General features: G+C 33.4%; 1 protein-coding gene across 3 annotated transcripts in view; it reads right to left on the bottom strand.

The window, feature by feature from the left end:
- The window catches only part of MANBA (mannosidase beta), a 118,838-nt gene that overhangs the window by 10,783 nt on the left and 89,990 nt on the right, over positions 1 to 18,065 (bottom strand). For 2 of the 3 annotated variants that reach the window (XM_051964179.1, XM_051964177.1), the window contains exons 12-15: positions 16,417 to 16,635; positions 14,281 to 14,445; positions 6,585 to 6,729; positions 3,080 to 3,276 (exon numbers count right to left, since the gene is read on the bottom strand). In XM_051964179.1, coding sequence (XP_051820139.1) covers positions 3,080 to 3,276; positions 6,585 to 6,729; positions 14,281 to 14,445; positions 16,417 to 16,635 — 726 coding nt within the window. The remainder of the gene's footprint in view (positions 1 to 3,079; positions 3,277 to 6,584; positions 6,730 to 14,280; positions 14,446 to 16,416; positions 16,636 to 18,065) is intronic. The other variant, XM_051964178.1, reaches the window with a different exon arrangement.

The following is an 18,065-nucleotide window of genomic DNA, read 5'->3' as shown; positions in this document are numbered from 1 at the left end:
GACTGCCTGCCATCTAGGGGAGGGGGTAGAGGGAAGGAAGGGAAAAGTTGGAACAGAAGTAATTGCAATAGTCAATGTTGAAAAATTACCCATGCATATGTTCTATCAATAAAAAGTTATAATAATAAAAATATTTTGATACTTAAAAATATGTTGTTAGCAAACAAAGCTGTGTTTCTTTTTGAGGATGGAATAAATGTCACAGAGGTTAAAATGAGTAGGGATTTCTTCCCCTTCTGGTTTTTGAGAGATGCATATGCACTTATAGTGGTATGAACACTTATATTGCCAGTCTGTTTGCCAGGAGTCAAAAATGTGTACTTCTCCTTCCCTGTCTGCCATTAGCATTGACTTGACTTCTCCAAACACTTCCCCACCTCCCAAAACAACCTGATGTTCAGTAATAACTCTGAGACAGACTTCCCCAAAGTTCCTTTTATGTTGGTGATCTTTTTTCAATAAAAATTCTGGAGTTTTCTTTTACTTTCTTCAAAGTCATGATAGGTTTGTGAAAAAATGTTAAACAACTTATGCTCAATGTATGAGTGCCCACCCTCACTAAACTTTTCCTGTTTTTAAACAAAATGAAGCCTCTTCAATGGGTTTATAGATACTTTGTTTTGGGTAGTTTATATACTGAGGAAGAGAGTTTGAAAGCTCTTTTATTTGGTTGCCAGTGGAAACTCCTGTATTGCCTAAATTACCATAACTGTTTATGAAAATATCTTGAATAAATCTGCATATAATCTAGGGGGTAGAGAATAAACTTAGAGAAGAAAATGCTCTAAGATGTCAGGGTAGGGATTTCCCAACCTCTGGTAGAGGGTGAGATAGATCTGCCTCAAATGTCCACGGATTAGGTTTGGCAAAGGTAAAAAACACACAAGTGTAGATAACTAGAATGTGAGAGTTAAAAGGGATCCCAGGACCCTTTAGTCCAGCCTGTACTTAAACAAGAATTCTATCTAGCATTTATGTAACAATTTCCAACTCTTGCTTGAAGACCTCCAGTGAGTGGAGAATTGAGGCAAACAGCTACCAGACAAAGATGACTGTGTGACATTTCTTCTCTGTCTGAAAGTGGGAAGCATCCTTCATCAGTGGTTCTCTGGAGTATTAATCATTTCAATGATTAAAGTTCATGTCTTTCAAGACAGTTAATTTTCCTAATGTTACTAGTTGTGTGGCCCTGGACAAGATATTGATTTTTGTCTTCCTGTTTTCTCAAGTATAAAACAGGAATAAAAATAGCTGTCTTGCAAGAGTTTTATAAGAAGATATTTGTAAAAGAAACAAAATACCTGGCACAGAGTAGATACTACATAAAAATGTCTATTCTCTTATTTCTTCCCTTTTATGATTTCTTGGACAACCTTGGGCAATCTAGTGACATCTATGGATCCCTTCTCAGAATCATGTTTTGACATTTTTAAAAATGTATATGATTATACCAGTTATAAGGAAATGCAATTATCTTTTTTTTTTTTTAAGTTCCTGTAAATTCCAAATGAAGAATCCCTGCTCTAATGTGTTAGGAAATCTTTCCTAAGTCTGCCTCTGTCACCCATTGTTTCTGGTTCTTCCTTTAGAAGTCAAATAGAGTAAGTGTTTCCCTGTGATAATACTTGAAAGTAGCTACAATTCCTTCACTGAGAATTATCTTTTTGAAGGGAAAGGGACTCTTGTGCAAAAATGTTTGTGGCAATCCTTTTTGTAGTAGCTAGAAACTGGAAACTGAATGGATGCCCATCAATTGGAGAATGGCTGAACAAATTGTGGTACATGAATGTTATGGAATAATATTGTTCTGTAAGAAATGACCAGCAGGATGATTTCAGAGCGGCCTGGAGAGACTTACATGAACTGATGTTAAGTGAAATGAGCAAGACCAGGAGATCATTATATACTTCAACAACAATAATATATGATAATCAATTCTGATAGGTGTGGCTCTCTTCAACAATGAGATGATTCAAACCCAGTTCTAACTGTTCAGTAATGAATAGAATTAGCTACACCCAGAGAGAGAACTATGGGAAATGAGTGTGGACCACAATATAGCATTTCCACTCTTTCTGTTGTTTGCTTGCATTTTTGTTTTCCCTATCAAGTTTTTTTTTCCACTTCTAAATCTGATTTTTCTTGTGCAGCAAGATAACTGTATAAAAATCTGTACACAAATATTGTATTTAACATATACGTTAACATTTAACATGTATTGGACTATCTGCCATCTAGGGGAGGGGGTGGGGGAAAGGAGGGGAAAAGTTGGAACAGAAGGTTTTGCAAGGGTCGATGTTGAAAAATTACCCATGCATATGCTTTGTAAATAAAAAGCTATAATAATAATAAAAAAAGAACTATCTTTTCCAGTTCCTTCTTTAGATCCTCCTACAGATAAACTCAAAACTCTTTACTTTATTCCTATTCTCTGGATCCACTTTGCAGCTGCTAAATGTCTTTCCTAAAATGTAGTGCCCACAACTAAACTCAATATAATCTGATGCACCTCACCTGCCTAGTGCCAGACAATACACTGTTCTTTTTGTGGCTTAGAAATAAATTCAATTTCTTGGCTGCTATATCATTTTATACCAAGACCATTAAAAAGCTTAGATCTTTCTTAGATGAACTGACGTCTAACTTACATCCCCTCTTAATCTCATACAAATGAATTTGATTTTTTTGGCTCCACGTGTAAGATTTTAACATTTGTCCCAGTTAAGTTTCACCCAAAAATGTAGGTATGTATTCCTTCCAATTTTGATTTTTTTTCTCACATTAAGCTTTAGAATTAAAAAAAAAGAAATAAAAATTAAAGCTCAATTTCTTCCACCCCATCAGTGCAAGAAATATAGATAATCAAAAGAGGTATTTCAGACACTGCCATTGTTGCTGTTTAGTTGTTTCCAACTCTTTGTGATCCCATTTGGGGTTTTCTTGGCAAAGAAACTGCAGTGCTGTGCCATTTGCTTCTCCACTCTCTGGCCGGACCAAAACACTACTGAAAAAAGCCTCTGAAATCTTTTGTTAGAACACAAACTGGACAAGGTTCTAAGTCAATAAAACAGACATTTACTTCTTGTTCCTTCTGTCTTTCTGCCTTCTTTAACCAAGAAGCTAAGGAACTCACTGTAAGTGTCATCATGTAGTCCAAGTGGAGGTCTGAGACACCATAGATATAAAATATGCCATCATCTTCAAAGCCAACTGGCAACAGAGGAGAAAAAAATTGCTGAGCAAAGTAATGAAGCATTTTCCATTTGCCTCCATATTCTGGAAAAAAAAGAAAAGAAAAGAAAAAGGAGTAAGAAAAAAGAGATTGCAAAAAGCCTAGGGGATCTGCTCAAACAAATGAGAAGCAACAAAAATGAGAAGCTCAAAGCAAAAGGAAGATTTTTTTTAGATTTTCATTATATTTTTTACATGGTACCAAATTAGAAGTAGAATCAATGTTCCACTTAACTGAAGATTCTTTCTAAGTTAAATGTTTAGAACTTATAATACAATTTCCGATGGCAATTGATTGTCCATGTGATGGTTATATTCCCAGGCTGATATTTAATTCACTTAAGGCCAGAATTACAATTCTATATCAATGGAATTATGCAATTGAGACTCTGGAAGGGATCATGGAGATCATACAATCTGAAATGAAGCCCAGAAATGGAAGATTACACAAGGAGTAACAACACTTTCAATCACCTTTCCTTCCTGTAAAGACAATTCTGGACAAAAGAGTATTCGAAAATTCAGAATTCCAATTTGAGATACCAAGAAAATATCTCCCCTTGGGACCAGTGTGATTCCCCTCAATCCCTCCCCAACATGGAACTGGGGATCAGTCAGTCAAAAAGTATTTATTAAAGTATTTACTATTTGCCAGGCACTCTGTTAAGCAAAAGGGACACATAGAATGTGAGAACAGAAGACTGCAAGTTGCAGGCCACTGATAATATTTCAACTCATTATCACCCAGTCATTTCTTCTTAGGATATCTCATGAACTGGATGATAATATCTCTCCACTGCCTCTTCCTCCTTCATATGAAGTATTTCCTAATTCCTACTTAAAACAATTAAACAAGGATCTATTGTGCACCTATTTTATGCTACGCATTCTGCAGAGCATTAAAGATAAAGACAAAAATCAAACTGTCTTTGCCTTCAAGAAGTAAATAGAAACAACACAAACACACAGAAATATAAACACACACAAAGTGAAGATAGTTTGAGGAGAGTGGTGATTAATAACCTGGCTAAAAAACAACATGACAAATGTGGAAAGGCTTTGGAAAAACAGCACCACTATTGTGGGGCTGTGAATTGGTATGGCTAATTGGAACTATGCCTCAAAATTTATTAAACTGTGTATATTTTTTGACCTAGCAATGTCACTACTAGACATGTTCCCTAAAGAACACAAAGAATGAGGCAAAAGAACTCACATGTTCAAAAATATAACATATCTTTTTATGAAAGTAAAAAAGAATTAGAAAATAAAGGGATACTCATCAATTGGCAAATGGCTTAACAAATTATAATATATATAAAATAGAATACTCCTGTAATGTAAGTAATAAGGAAGAGGATCATCTCAAAGAAAGTTGAGAAAAGGAAAGGTATGAATTGGATCATAAAAGAAAGTAGGAGCTGAATTGAGAAAGAAATTCAGGTATGGAAAAGAGTATACAAGAGTATGGATAGAACATAAGGCAGGCACCATATGTTAGGAAACATGATATAGCAATCTGATTGGAGTGCAAAGTTTGTGGAGGGAGGTTACATGGAAGAAAATAATGTGTAAAAAGACTTCAAAGACCAGTTGCTGTAGACCCATCAACAAATAGTATTATCTCAATAGAAACACCTATTACAACTCTTCCCTGAGGTTAAAAAAAAAAAAAAAAAAAAAAAAAAAAAAAAAGCTTTCAAAAAGCCAGAATGGAAGTTAGGAGACAAAACAGATGACAAAAAGAAACTTCCACAAGATTGGAAGGGGGTTGATATAGTTGAGTATTTAAACCAAACTTGTTCTAAAGATGATGAATAACGAAAGAAACTTGATAAGATAAAATACTACCTTTTAATGAAGTAAATTGGCATTAGCAACCTTCTTTCAGCACTCTTTTCTTGACTGAAGTGACAATTTATGACCCCTAAGTTTTGGTAAGTTTCCTAATTAATTCAATATTTGATTCCACAAATTCATGGATGGCCTTTCATTATTTTCCCCAGTTTGCCTTACAGAAATTTGCCACCAGGAAGATTTGGGATATTTTCAAGAATCTGTTAAGTTTTATAAATGATCAAATATAGAGACAAGTAAATAACACTATACAACCAGTGTTAATATATAATCTCATGGTAGAGTGAGATTTTTTAAGGAAATGTAAAGCTAATTAAAGTAAATTTGCTTGTAAAACATACTCCTTTCAAGTTCTTTCCCCAATGGAATAAAATAATTTTAAAATGAAGCTATTTAATAATAGGCTTGTCATTTTATTTGAAATCTTTGATTTGTTACTTTTCTTCCTTTACTTATATTTAAATTGATTCAGAGAAAGTAGTAAGAAAGACAGAGAAAGATCTCTTAGATAGTTCGCAATCTGCATTTAATAATTTCTCCAAACCCACTTCTCCCTCCTTTTTTTTTTTTTTTTTTTTTTGCAAAGTCAAGTGGGGGGACCTGCTGTCCTCTCAAAGATAAAACTGAATTATATTTTTCTTGATAGTGGTGTATTGAGAGGTATAATTGCAAGAGGTTTTCATGGTAAAAGGCTACAGAAGAATAAAATTATTCTGCCAAATGTACTAGAAAGTATTTTGTGTAAATGTGTAATCTTATAATTTTAAAAATTATATAGTTACTATTGTTTTTGCTATTGAAAACTTTAATTTCAATAAATTTCTATTTATGTGTCTTAAAAGAGATCATTATAATAATCCAAGGCTAGGAGAGAGCCAGAGGAGGAGTCTTTACTTAAAGAGTCATCCTTTAAAAAAAAAAAAAATAGTATTTTTTTCCTCCGATTACATGTCAAGACAATTTTTAGTATTCATTTTTACAAGATTTTGAATTCCAAATTTTTCTCCCTTCTACCTATCCCCTCCTTCCAAAAATGGTAGACCATTTAATATAGGCTATCATATAAAAGATATTTCCATTTTAGTCACAGTTGTGAAAAAAGAAACAGATCAAAAGAAAAAAAAAAAAACATGAAAAAGGATAATGTAAGTGAAAAAGGTATGCTTTGATTTGCATTCAGAGTCTATCAGTTCTTTATCTGGATATGAACAGAATTTTCCTCTGGGAAGCCTTTGTACTTGTCTTGGATGACTGTGTTGCTGAGAAGAGTCTACTGAAGCCTCTTGCTAAAAACAGACAGACTTACCTTTAAGGACATCAGTCTGTTAGCTATGCGGAAGACAAATTGGAAGAAATAGAATCAGGAGGCAAGGTGACAAATGAGGAGGCTACTGCAGTAGTGCAGGTGAAAGGCAATGAGTCTCCATCTCACCTCTTCTATATCATTTTTATCACATTCATATAGCCACAAGATTTCTTATAACTGTGAGACTCACCTAGAGAAGCCCAGGAAGGGGCCTGCCAGATGTCATTCAACTGCCAATAAAGGGCCCCCATGGTGTGGCCCTCACCATCTATTACTTCACTCTGGCTTCGTCGATAAAACTCTGTTTCTGTCTTTACACACTGGGCCTGCATCACCTGATTTAAGAGAAGCAACAAAAGATATTCATTCCTATTTATCCACTTTTGGTTAAGAAACCCTAAGAGAAGACTACCAAAGCAATGAAAGACAGCACTAAATTTAGTTCCTATGTAAGAGGCGCCATGTAATTATGCCAATCTCATAGTCACGTGTTTAACCTTGAAAGAATTATGAAAAGCAAATTCTTGCCTAATATGAAACTTTTTTTGCTGACTATGCATATTCGTTATCATTTTAACATTTGTCTTTCTTTTTTCTGCCTGATTGGAGAGAGGAGTGTGAGGAAGATAAGAAAAGAAAAAAATTTTTGTTAATTGAAAAAAGCATATTTTAAAAAGCGAACTCTCAGATATCATTAGGGAAATAAATCATTTAAAAAAATTGCTGCTATTTATATGATACTTTATAACTCACACAGTGCTTTAAATAAAACATCTCATTTGATTCAAACAATATATTACCCTGAAAGGTACTACAAGATATATTTATTAAGCACTTATATATTAGTAATTTATGTGGCAATTACCGGGGATACAAAGTTGATAATCTTGCCGAGGGAAACAAAATGCACAAATATAGACATAGAAATACAATTTAGATACAAAATAACTTGAGTAGGGGGAAGAGTATCTGTATAGGCATAGGAAATGTCTCACATAGATGCTTGAGCTGGGCCTTAGAGGCAAAGGAGAGGAGAGACTGTATTCAGACTTGGCAAACAACTTAATACAAAGACATAGAGACAAACCATATAATAAGAAAGAGCATATATGTGGAAGACTAACAAGACCAGATTGGCTGGTCTTTGTGGAGGGGAATAATGTGTAATAAGGCAGGAAAGGTGGGGACAGAAAGTAAAATGTTTCAGACAGGAGGTAAAATGTTTCAAATGCCTAAAAGATTTATTTGTTTCTAGAGGTAATAGGGAGTTGTTGGAGTTTATGCAATAGAGTAACATTTTTAGGTATTACCTATTATCTATTTTACAGGTAAGGAAACTAAGGGTAAGAAAGGTAAAATAATTTACATACTATTATCAAAAGCAGGATCTGAATTCACTTGATTCCATATCATTTTATCCCTATACTACACTACACTTTGTGATAATACTCAGGTAGTTCATAATTGCCAGGTTTCTACAGGGACAGAGGAGAGTACATGAAGGAGAGCTTTCTAGCAACTTGTTTTACAGTGAAAAGTACCCTTGGCCCTAAATTTATGATCCTAGGAGTCATCAAGAATTAAGCCCTCCAGTAGAATGTAAGGTGCCTGAGGTAAGAGATTGTTTCACCTAGGTGGATTGTTTCAACACACTTTTTTTCTCCAAAAGAATCAATATGTTTAAGATATGCCTACACATCTAGGATAGCAAAATGCATGCTTGCACAAAGAAGATTAATAATTGCTTCTTGAATTGAACACCATACTTTACACTCTAAAAAGTTGGATCCTATGCCTCAGGCCTATGTCAGCAGTAAAATACTCATTGTCAAAGTATATTAACCAAGTCAAGAGTCAAGGCCAGGCTGGGTCTCAAACTTTCCTAGCATCTAAATTTACTCATAAAGTAGAAAGAGATAAAATCTAGAATTCTGAGTTAAATACATTATAGTGGGGTGAGGGAGAGAGAATAAAGGAAGGGAGAGAGAAAGGGAGGGAAGGAAGGGAGGAGGGAGAAAGAGAGAAAATCTCAGTTAATCCAGACACTATGCTACAAAAATATTTAAATTAATCTATCCTAGTTATTGCAAGAAACTCAGGTGTGATTAAGCTGTGTAGAAGGAATGTTTGGGAAGAACAGCAAATCTTTACATAGCTCAGAGATAAAAGATAACATTCCTAGTTCCTCACATTGAAGGATACTATTCTGGTTATAGGAGCAATAGGATAATATTAAATAATTTGCACCCATGAACACCAGTGGATAAATTCTTCATAGGCATAATACTTCACATATATTGATTCTGTGGGAAAAACAAAAAGTATGTTTAAACAATTCAAAGGCCAATTGCTATCACTATAGCCATTATAATGGGAAAGGTAACCTTTGGGTAAAAGTTAGACAATAAATGCTTAAAACAGAGATCTCTCTACAAATAATTGAGATCACCAAAGGGTACTGCCTGGATACAGCTAACAGGCTCAGGGGTATAGAGACTTGATACATTTAGTGAGAGCTTCAAGGTACCCCAATCTCTTAATTCCCCTTCTTTAACAGGCTGAAGAGTGAAGGTGAAGGTGAGGAAAACTATGATACAGTGACAGAGAAGTTGAAGAAACCAAACTAAATTTTTTAAATATTTTAAATTTTACATGATATTTTCTTTTGTCTATCCCAAAGAAATTAGGTGGTGCAAGTAAAATGAAATTTAAGACAGATAAATGAAAAGTCCCAGATTTTAATTAAACAAAATCAGATACAGAAGGACAAGATAAGACAATCAGAAGGCAAATTACATGAACATGACTGAGTATACAGGTAAGCACAATTGTCATCATGGAGTATTATGGCAGTCACAAAGTGAAGGAAATCCTGGAACAGATTTAGATGAGGAGTCACATGTTCAGAGCAAAGAAAGTAACAATCTTTCTTAGGCAAATCCAAATCATAACAAGTCTATATTAGAAGGGACCTGTAAATAATGCTGTGCAGAGAACAGAGATTAAAATATTGATGGATTAGAAAAAATGATCTAAAAAATAACAATTTACACTTAATAAATATTTTTTAATTCAATCAACTAAAGAAAGTTAGGGGTGTTTAGTTGATGAGAAGACATAGCATACAGTCAATCTTTAAATATATGTTATATGTATGTTCCTTGTCCATAGTGGAGATTACAGTGAAACACATTGGTGCTCAACCTCAGGAAAAACTTGCTAACAATCAAAACTAACAACAGTAGAAGAGGATACTTTGGTGAAAGACAGTTAATTTCCCATAACTAGAATTAATAATTGTAGGATAAAGAACTGCAGAAATAGTCATTGCTCATGGATGAGCCAAATCAATATAATAAAAATGACAATACTATCTAAATTAATTAACGTAGTGTCACATCAGCCAAACTAACAATGGATTACTTTATGGAAATAGAAAAAAATAATGAAAATTCTTCTGCAGGGGAAAAAAGGTCAAGAAACTCAAGAAAAAAAAATATATATATATATCAGAGAGGGAGAAGGGAATTGGGAAAAGAAAGGGGCTCTAGAAGTACCAGACCTTAAACTATACTACACAAAAGTAACAAGCAAAATAATCTGGTAATAGTTAAAAACCAGAGAAGTTAATCAGGAGAATAAATTATATATACAAATGACAGAAGCAAAAGAACTTGGCAGTCTAGAACTCAATAAACCCAAAGACCCCAATCAAGGATTCACTGTCTGACAAAAAAATATTGGGAAAACTGGACAGGATTCTGGCAAAAATTAAGTTTTGAATAACACCTTATACTATATGCTGAAATAAAATACAAATGTATAAATGACCTAAATATAAAAGGTCACATCACAAATAAATTGGAGGAGGAAAGAGTTATCTTTTGGATCTCTGGATAGGGGAAGATTTCATGACTAAACAAGAGATAGAATCATATAAAATAGACAACATAAATTACAAAAAAATAAAGGTTTTACATATAACTTAAGGATTCAATAATTTGTTTGTTGGCAACATAAGCACTACTGATGGTTTGGAGAAGGCTGTTACTACATGACCTTCTTAAGTTTTAAGTTTTATAGTTCTATATAATTTTATGTTCTTGATGTTTCTTTTTGTAAATAAGTTGATAGTGATAGAAGCATGACCCTTGAAGTGAAGAGTGGTTAAAGGCTCTCTTTGTGAAGATTAAAGACTCCACTTTGACACAAGAACTGAATTATATTATTCTCAAAGTTCAGGCTGAAAGATATTATAACATGGAATCTGTTAGAATGTAGATATGGAAAGATATTTCATCATCCATGAGCCTAGGAAGAAGTTAATGGCTAGGAGAAAAAAATGAAATACAAGTGGGAGAGACCATGGTACTCTCCAGCAAAGAAAGACTTATAAAATAGGAAAGGGTTGATGTGCCCCTGAAGAGCATTCTTTTTTTTTTCCCCTGAAGAACATTCTTAAAAGAGGAAGGATGAGCATGAGATTTGAGATATACTCTGAGATGAACTTAGTATAGGAAAGGTTTTTGCAGTCGGGGGATGCCTGTAAGTATATCAGAGAAACAAATTAGCTTTATTGGGGCATAAGTAAGAGATAGAAGGGACCCTGGCCATGAAAGCTAATACTCCTGTTTTACAAATGAAGAAGCTGAGATGCAAAGAAATTACATTTATCCAAGGTCACACAGAAGGTAGTTATAGCTGTGATTAAAACTCAGGGCCTCAGATCCCAAAACCAGCACATTTACCACTGTACCAAGCTGCCTATAGTCTTCATCACAGAAAGACAAATGTACCAAGTAACAATTCATATTTCTAATCGTTTTTTAACGATTGCAAAATGCCTCTTATTTTTTTCCCCAACAATTCTGTGAAAGAGGATGGTACAGTGGGAAAAATGCTGGATTTGGAATTAACCTGGGTTTCATTCACAGCTCTGCCACTTTCTACTTGTTCTTAAATTGTCTGGGCTCCTCATTTGTACAGAGAAAAGGATTAACTTCTATTTTATGGAAATAGAAATGGAACCAAATGAAACAGTAATTTTTAAGTCATTGTAATATTTTTTTTTTCATCCCAGATAGTTCAGAGCAAACCTAGAACTATAAAAATTCCAAGGTATTACTATTGATTCTAATTCATAACCAACATCTATTATTATCATATTGACAATTTTCTGGAACTGTCACCCAATAACCATTGTAAATAATTCTATTTGTAAATCAGGTTTCTAATTATGTTGGAACTAATGCTAATAAATTCGGAAAAGAACAAGTGATCCTGTCAAACCTTGACTGGTCATAGTGGATAATTTATATTAAGCTCCTTCTATCAATTCAGTGTTATGACTTTTAAAGATTTTACCTTTTTCTTCCTTTTATTTTTTATTTTTTCCTGTTCTACCTCCAATAGAAACATTATTTCCTGGAGAATGAGGGAAGCAGTCAGAAGGAAGCAGTTATCCCCTAATAGGATTAGATCACATGGTATAAGTCTTTCTCTTCTTTCCCTCCCTAAAAAAAAAAAAAAAACTGACTCCTGTGTGAGATTGCTATACTGGAATAAAGTAACGACATAGTTCTAAGAGTTCTGTGAAATGATGGGAGGAAAATAGTCATAAAAACATCTAAAAAGGCTCACACCAAGAAAGAACAATTGTAAAAAATAGATATTTCCCTGTCAAGGACTACATACAAACACCAAAGAAAATTGATACAAAAAAGCACTTTGTTATTTAATTTGCAAATACCTCAAAATCAAACAAAGGAAAATATAATAATATAAGAGGAAGTAATGAAATTAATTAGCTCATGTTTAAAGGTTAAGAGGAGAAAAACAGACTACTGTTTAGACCAAAAGAGGAACAAAGAGGAACCATTATGGTATAAAAAGGACTTGGGGATATAATGATTTCAGGGGAATTAAATTAGGAGAAGCAAAGATGGATAGCTGAAGTGAGATAACATAAACTATATCTTCTACACTCCCCCATGTACTCCATCCCAGTAAATTGATGTTTTTGTTTTATTTTTGTTTTGTTTTTTTACTGGAGGGAATATCTGGGTAGGAATTTTGAGTGTGAAAGTGAAAAAATTATATTTCAAACTGTACTCAGAATTTATCAGTTCTCTGGAGATAGACAACATTTTTCATCATGAGTCCTTCAAAATCATTATATTAATCAGAATAGGTCTGTGATTCACAACTGATCCTCATTATAAGTTGCTGTTACAATACACATGAATCTCCTAGTTCTGCTCACTTCACTTTGGATCAGTTCATATAGTCCTTTCCAGGTTTTTCTGAAACCATGTTCCTTATCATTTCTTATAGCACAATAGTATTCTATCACAATCATATAAAAACAACTTGTTAAGCCATTTCCTAGTTAATGAACCTTGGTTCAAAAAGAGCTGCTGTGAATATTTTTGCACATATATATCCTTTTCCCTTTTCATTGATCTCTTTGGGATACAAATCTAGTAGTGGTATTCCTAAGTCAAAGGGTATGCAGTATTAATTTAGGGCAAAGTTCCAAGTTGTTTTCCATAATGGTTAGATTAGTTCACAACTTCACCAGCAAGGCATTAGTGTCTCAATTTTTTCATATCGCCTCCAGCATTTGTCATTGTCCTTTTCTGTCACATTAGCCAAGTGAGAACTTTGAGTTATTTTAATTTGTATATCTCTAATATATAGTGAATTAGAAATTTTTTTCATATGACTATTGATAGCTTTGAAAACTACTGCCTGTTTATAACACTTTATCATTTATCAATTGGGCAATGGCTTAAAGAACATTCTTATAAAAGAGAAGGTATGAGTTTAAGCTGAATGATGGGCACCAGAATGAGCTTAGTTTGGCAAAAAGTTGTGCAGTGGGAGGCTGCCTTCTAGATGAAACTGTTACATTGGGCAGATTCCAATCCCCTGGAAAAAGTATAGTGAATTTCTAGGGGCAGCATCCAAAGTCTAGTACAGTGCCAATACAGAAGCATGGCCTCTGGGACAAAGACTGATCAAACAGAAAAATAAGTTAAAGGGAAAGAACCAGGCCATGTGATTTGGGCAACAGGTAATTCCTATTAGGTCATGATGCTTCCTTCTGACATTGCTTCTCCTCTGAAATGTTGTCTCTATATGAGATGAAACAGGAAAAAAATAAAAGGAGGATAAGGTAATATATTTAACGGTCAGAACATTGAAATTGAATTGAAGGAGCTCTGCTCTTTTGTTTAGGTAGTATATCATAGAATATGGTATGGGACAAAGGAGTAAAACAACAACACAATCAGATCTCTTCCCTTCCACAACTATGGCAAGGGGGAAATATGGAATTAAAATAAAGGACAGCAATAAGCACAAAAGAAAAAGCAGATCATTTCCATTATATAAAATTGAAAAGTTTTTATATTAATAAAATTAATATAATTAAGAAAAAAGCAAGTAGACATTGGGAAAAATATCTTTGTGTAATATATCTTTGATAAGTGTCTGATTTGCAAGAAATGAAGGGAATTAATGCAAACACATAAAAATGACTGCCAAAAAAGGAAGAACTGGAAGCTATTAACCACCAGAGGAAAGACTGATCCAAGACACCAAATAAATAAATAAAATAAAAATAAAAAACACTCTGAGTTTTCACCTCAGATACAGAAAACTGGCTAAAATATTCTTCCAAACCTATCAGGTTGCTACAGTCAATACTCCCTATATAAAAAGGCAAAAGGTTCTAGAAAAAATTCTAACTGTAGAATTCAAATATTTTGCTATTCCCCAATTATCCTAAAGAATCCCTAATTATCTGAATTGAAGTGAATATATTTTACCATAAACCAAAAGAGATTAGCAGTCAAATTTACAAGAGAATTAGAAAGTCTCACCTGTGTAAGGTACAGTGTGTTTTTGAACATAATCAATGGATCCGAGTTTTGAGGAAGTTTGAAATGTATGGCAGCTTGGTTAAGCATCTCAGTATTACCATTTTTATGATGCTGTCGATGCAATGAAAAACTGCTATTGTAAGACCAATCTTCAGCAGAGGAAACCTTTTTAGAAGCAAAAGAAGAGATAAAAATCAAACTATGGCAATAAAAAATATTCTTGTCCAGATTGAGGATAATGACTTTAGAAAACATCCTAGACACTACAAAAGATGTTTATATGTTCTCTGTACTAACATTTCTACAAATGCTTTCAATTTTCCACCCCACATCCTTATTGGTAATGGACAAGCCTAAAGTTAGTTGTCATTTGGAATACTGAAAAATCAGTATTAGTGAAATCAGGTTTGTGTGCTCAAATCTTTCTTTGCAGGATTCTGAAAAAGTGCTTCTGTACAAAACAATGTTTTGTCAAAGCCTGCTTAAACTCCCTGCTATTTAATAATTTTCTGTACTTTTCAATATATTATTTTTCTTTATTTAGGCCAAAAAAGTTTCATAATGAATAAAAGTTCATTATGATAATAATGAGCAGATATAAAGACACAGGTGAAATTGGTTACATAATCTGGAACAAAGATAAAATTTCACTTTCAAAATGGTAAAAGTCACTCATTCACTATCACAGCGGTAAATGTCACTCATCAATAGATGAATTTGCTCATCTGTTCCACATATTCTCTTTTCACCAAATTTTTAAAAATTCACTCTTGAAGTTACAAACAAGTGACAGAGGTGTAATCTTCAATAGAAAGATGTTGGTTTGAAGTTTACCAGTTTAAAGTAAAAGATAATGAATTCTACTTTGCACATGTTGAATGAGGAATGCATAAATAATATCAAGGAAGAAATATCTGGCAGGTAGTTAATAAAACATGACTGGAGTTTGCAACAGAAATAGGGGTTCTTTATTGGGCAGATTTACACAATAATGATTTTTTAACCCATTGGAGTTGATGAGATCCCCAGGATAATACATATAGATAAAGTCCTGGATAAGACCCACAATAAGATGGTAAGAGATAGATTCTTTCAATGAATGGTCAGATTAATCGGAAAAGAACCTGGACAGCTGCTTCTTTTGATGCAAAAGGTTATTTTGTAATTTGTTTTAATTCCTCTTATCTAAGTAAATATACTTTAAATACAAATAATTACAAATAGATATAATTTTACTTTGTAGCAGTGTTCATCCCTATCCCTTTCACTTTTATATAAACAGAATATATATGTTCATTCTGTGGTACAGAATACCATGTGGTACATGGTGGTACAAAAGGGAAGAACACTAGTTCTGGAGTTTGAGAACCTATATTCAAACTCTACCTTGATACTTTATATTAGTGTGACCTTGGAGTAGACTTCAGATTTCCCATCTGTAAAATGAAGGGGGATGGACTAGATTGCCTTTAAGTTTCCTTCTAACTTTAAAACTATGATCTTACAATTCTGAAACAATCCTTGGATTGTTAAATTTATAGAGAAAAATATGAGGTGCCAACTAATCACAATGCCTAAAAACAGACCTAAAAAAGTTTGACAATTTGAAATAAAAATATAAGAAATGTTCACTTAAAGTCTACATACCCTTTTTACTAAGCTAAGCCATCTAGATCTTTATATTGATTATATTGGCACAGCCAAATATAACAAAACATTTATAGTAAGTGGTTAATCTGAATAATTCTTATAATATGGTAAATCTGACTTAAATAATCAACTGACTCTTCAGATACCAAAATAAGAAAATAATAAAAAGGAAATAATCATGTTTCCATAGATAAGTAAAAGGAAATAATATTGAAGAAAACAATTTGAAAGTGCATAATTGATAGCAAAAATAAAGCCTATCACAGCATTTAATAAATGTTTGTTGAATGAATTCCAATACTATTTAAAGGAGACTTACCTTAGATAATATAAAAAAATTATCTCTTCACTGATTTCTTTCCCTAAAATTTACTCTAAATAGGGAAGGGAATATATTATCACTCATTGAGCACTGTCTAGAAGTCAGATGTTATGTCCTACTATTCTGATTCCCTAATGCAAGAGAAAAATGAAATACAGGTTTACCTTTTCCAATGTACTGAAGGAAGGCCAGGACTGATAGCCATATTCAGAAACAAATCGAGCTTTAGGAAATACCTTCCAATTCCAGCAGTCACTTTCATAGTCATAAAAATGTACATCACCAAAATGGGTGTCATAGGGTTTACGGGAAATCCAGCCTTCTGAAATGGATTCTGCTCCATTTGTGGGGCTAGATGTGATATAAGGACGAGTCTGGTCCTCCTATATTAAAATAAATCAAATAAGAGTTTAAGAATTAAAACTTTCATTTAGAAAACGAAAACCTCAAATAAGTTTTCTGCCTCAAATTAAAGTGTTTTCCATCTAGGATGACAAGAAATTGATTTTATAAATAAGACAAGTTTCCTGTTGTAATCTTATTTATATATCCCTTCTCTTCACCAAAGTAAAATATAAGTATCTAAAGGGCAGGGACTAACTTTGTCTTTGCCTCTCTGACCTTTAGCAAATCTTCCCTGACACTTTATTGATCAATTTTTTTCATTTAATATTAAAAAACACAGCAATGCCCATAAACTTGTTCATTTACCATAATTCTTTGAAATACATAATCAGATATACCCTAGAGATTCAGTTATCTCCATATAAATGACTCCCAGATCCTTAACTACCTCTTAAGCTCCAGGTCAATATCTCCTACTGTCTATGCAATATTTCCAAAAGGGCATTCTTTAGTCATTTGAAATAAGAAGCCCAAAATGGAATCAAAATCAAATTCTTCCTTTTTAATTTTTTTTAAATTTAATTTTTATTGCTGTCCTTTATTTATTATAGCTTTTTATTTGTAAAACATATGCATGGATAATTTTTCAACACTGAACCTTGCAATACCTTCTGTTCCAAATTTCCCCCCCCTTTTCCCCCATCCCCTTCCCTAAATAGCAGATATTCCAATACATGTTAAAATATATGTTAAATCCTATATATATATATACATATACATATAGTTGTCTTGTTACATAAGAAAAATCGGATATAAAAAGAAAAAAAAACCCTGCAAACAAAAACAAAAATGCAAGCACATAACAACAGAAAGAGTGAAAATGTTATGTTGTGCTCCGCACTCAGTTCCCACAGTCCTCTCTTTGGGTGTAGATGGCTCTCTTCTTTACTGAACAATTGGATCTGGTCTGAATCAATTCATTGTTGAAGAAAGCTATGTCCATCAGAATTGATCATCGTATAATCTTCTTGTTACCATGTACAATGATCTTCTGGTTCTTCTTTCACTTAACGTCAGTTCATGTAAGTTTCTCCAGGCCTCTCTAAAATCATCCTATTGGTCATTTCTTATAGAACAATAATATTCCATAACATTCATATACCATAATTTATTCAGCCATTCTCCAATTGATGAGCATCCACTCAGTTTCCAGTCTCTAGCTACTCCAAAAAGGGCTGCCACAAACATTTTTGCACATACAGGTCCCTTTCCCTTCTTTAAGATCTCTTTGGGATTTAATCCCAGTAGGAACACTGCTGGACCAAAGGGTATGCACAGTTTGATAACTTTTTGAGCATAGTTTCAAACTGCTCTCCAGAGTGGTTGGATTCATTCACAGTTCCACCAATAATATATCAATGTCCCAGTTTTCCCACATCCCCTCCAACATTCGTCATTATCTTTTCCT

The sequence above is a fragment of the Antechinus flavipes genome, chromosome 6, assembly GCF_016432865.1.
Source record: "Antechinus flavipes isolate AdamAnt ecotype Samford, QLD, Australia chromosome 6, AdamAnt_v2, whole genome shotgun sequence".
NCBI classification, from domain to species: domain Eukaryota; kingdom Metazoa; phylum Chordata; class Mammalia; order Dasyuromorphia; family Dasyuridae; genus Antechinus; species Antechinus flavipes.
This window is presented reverse-complemented; position numbering and strand designations above follow the sequence as displayed.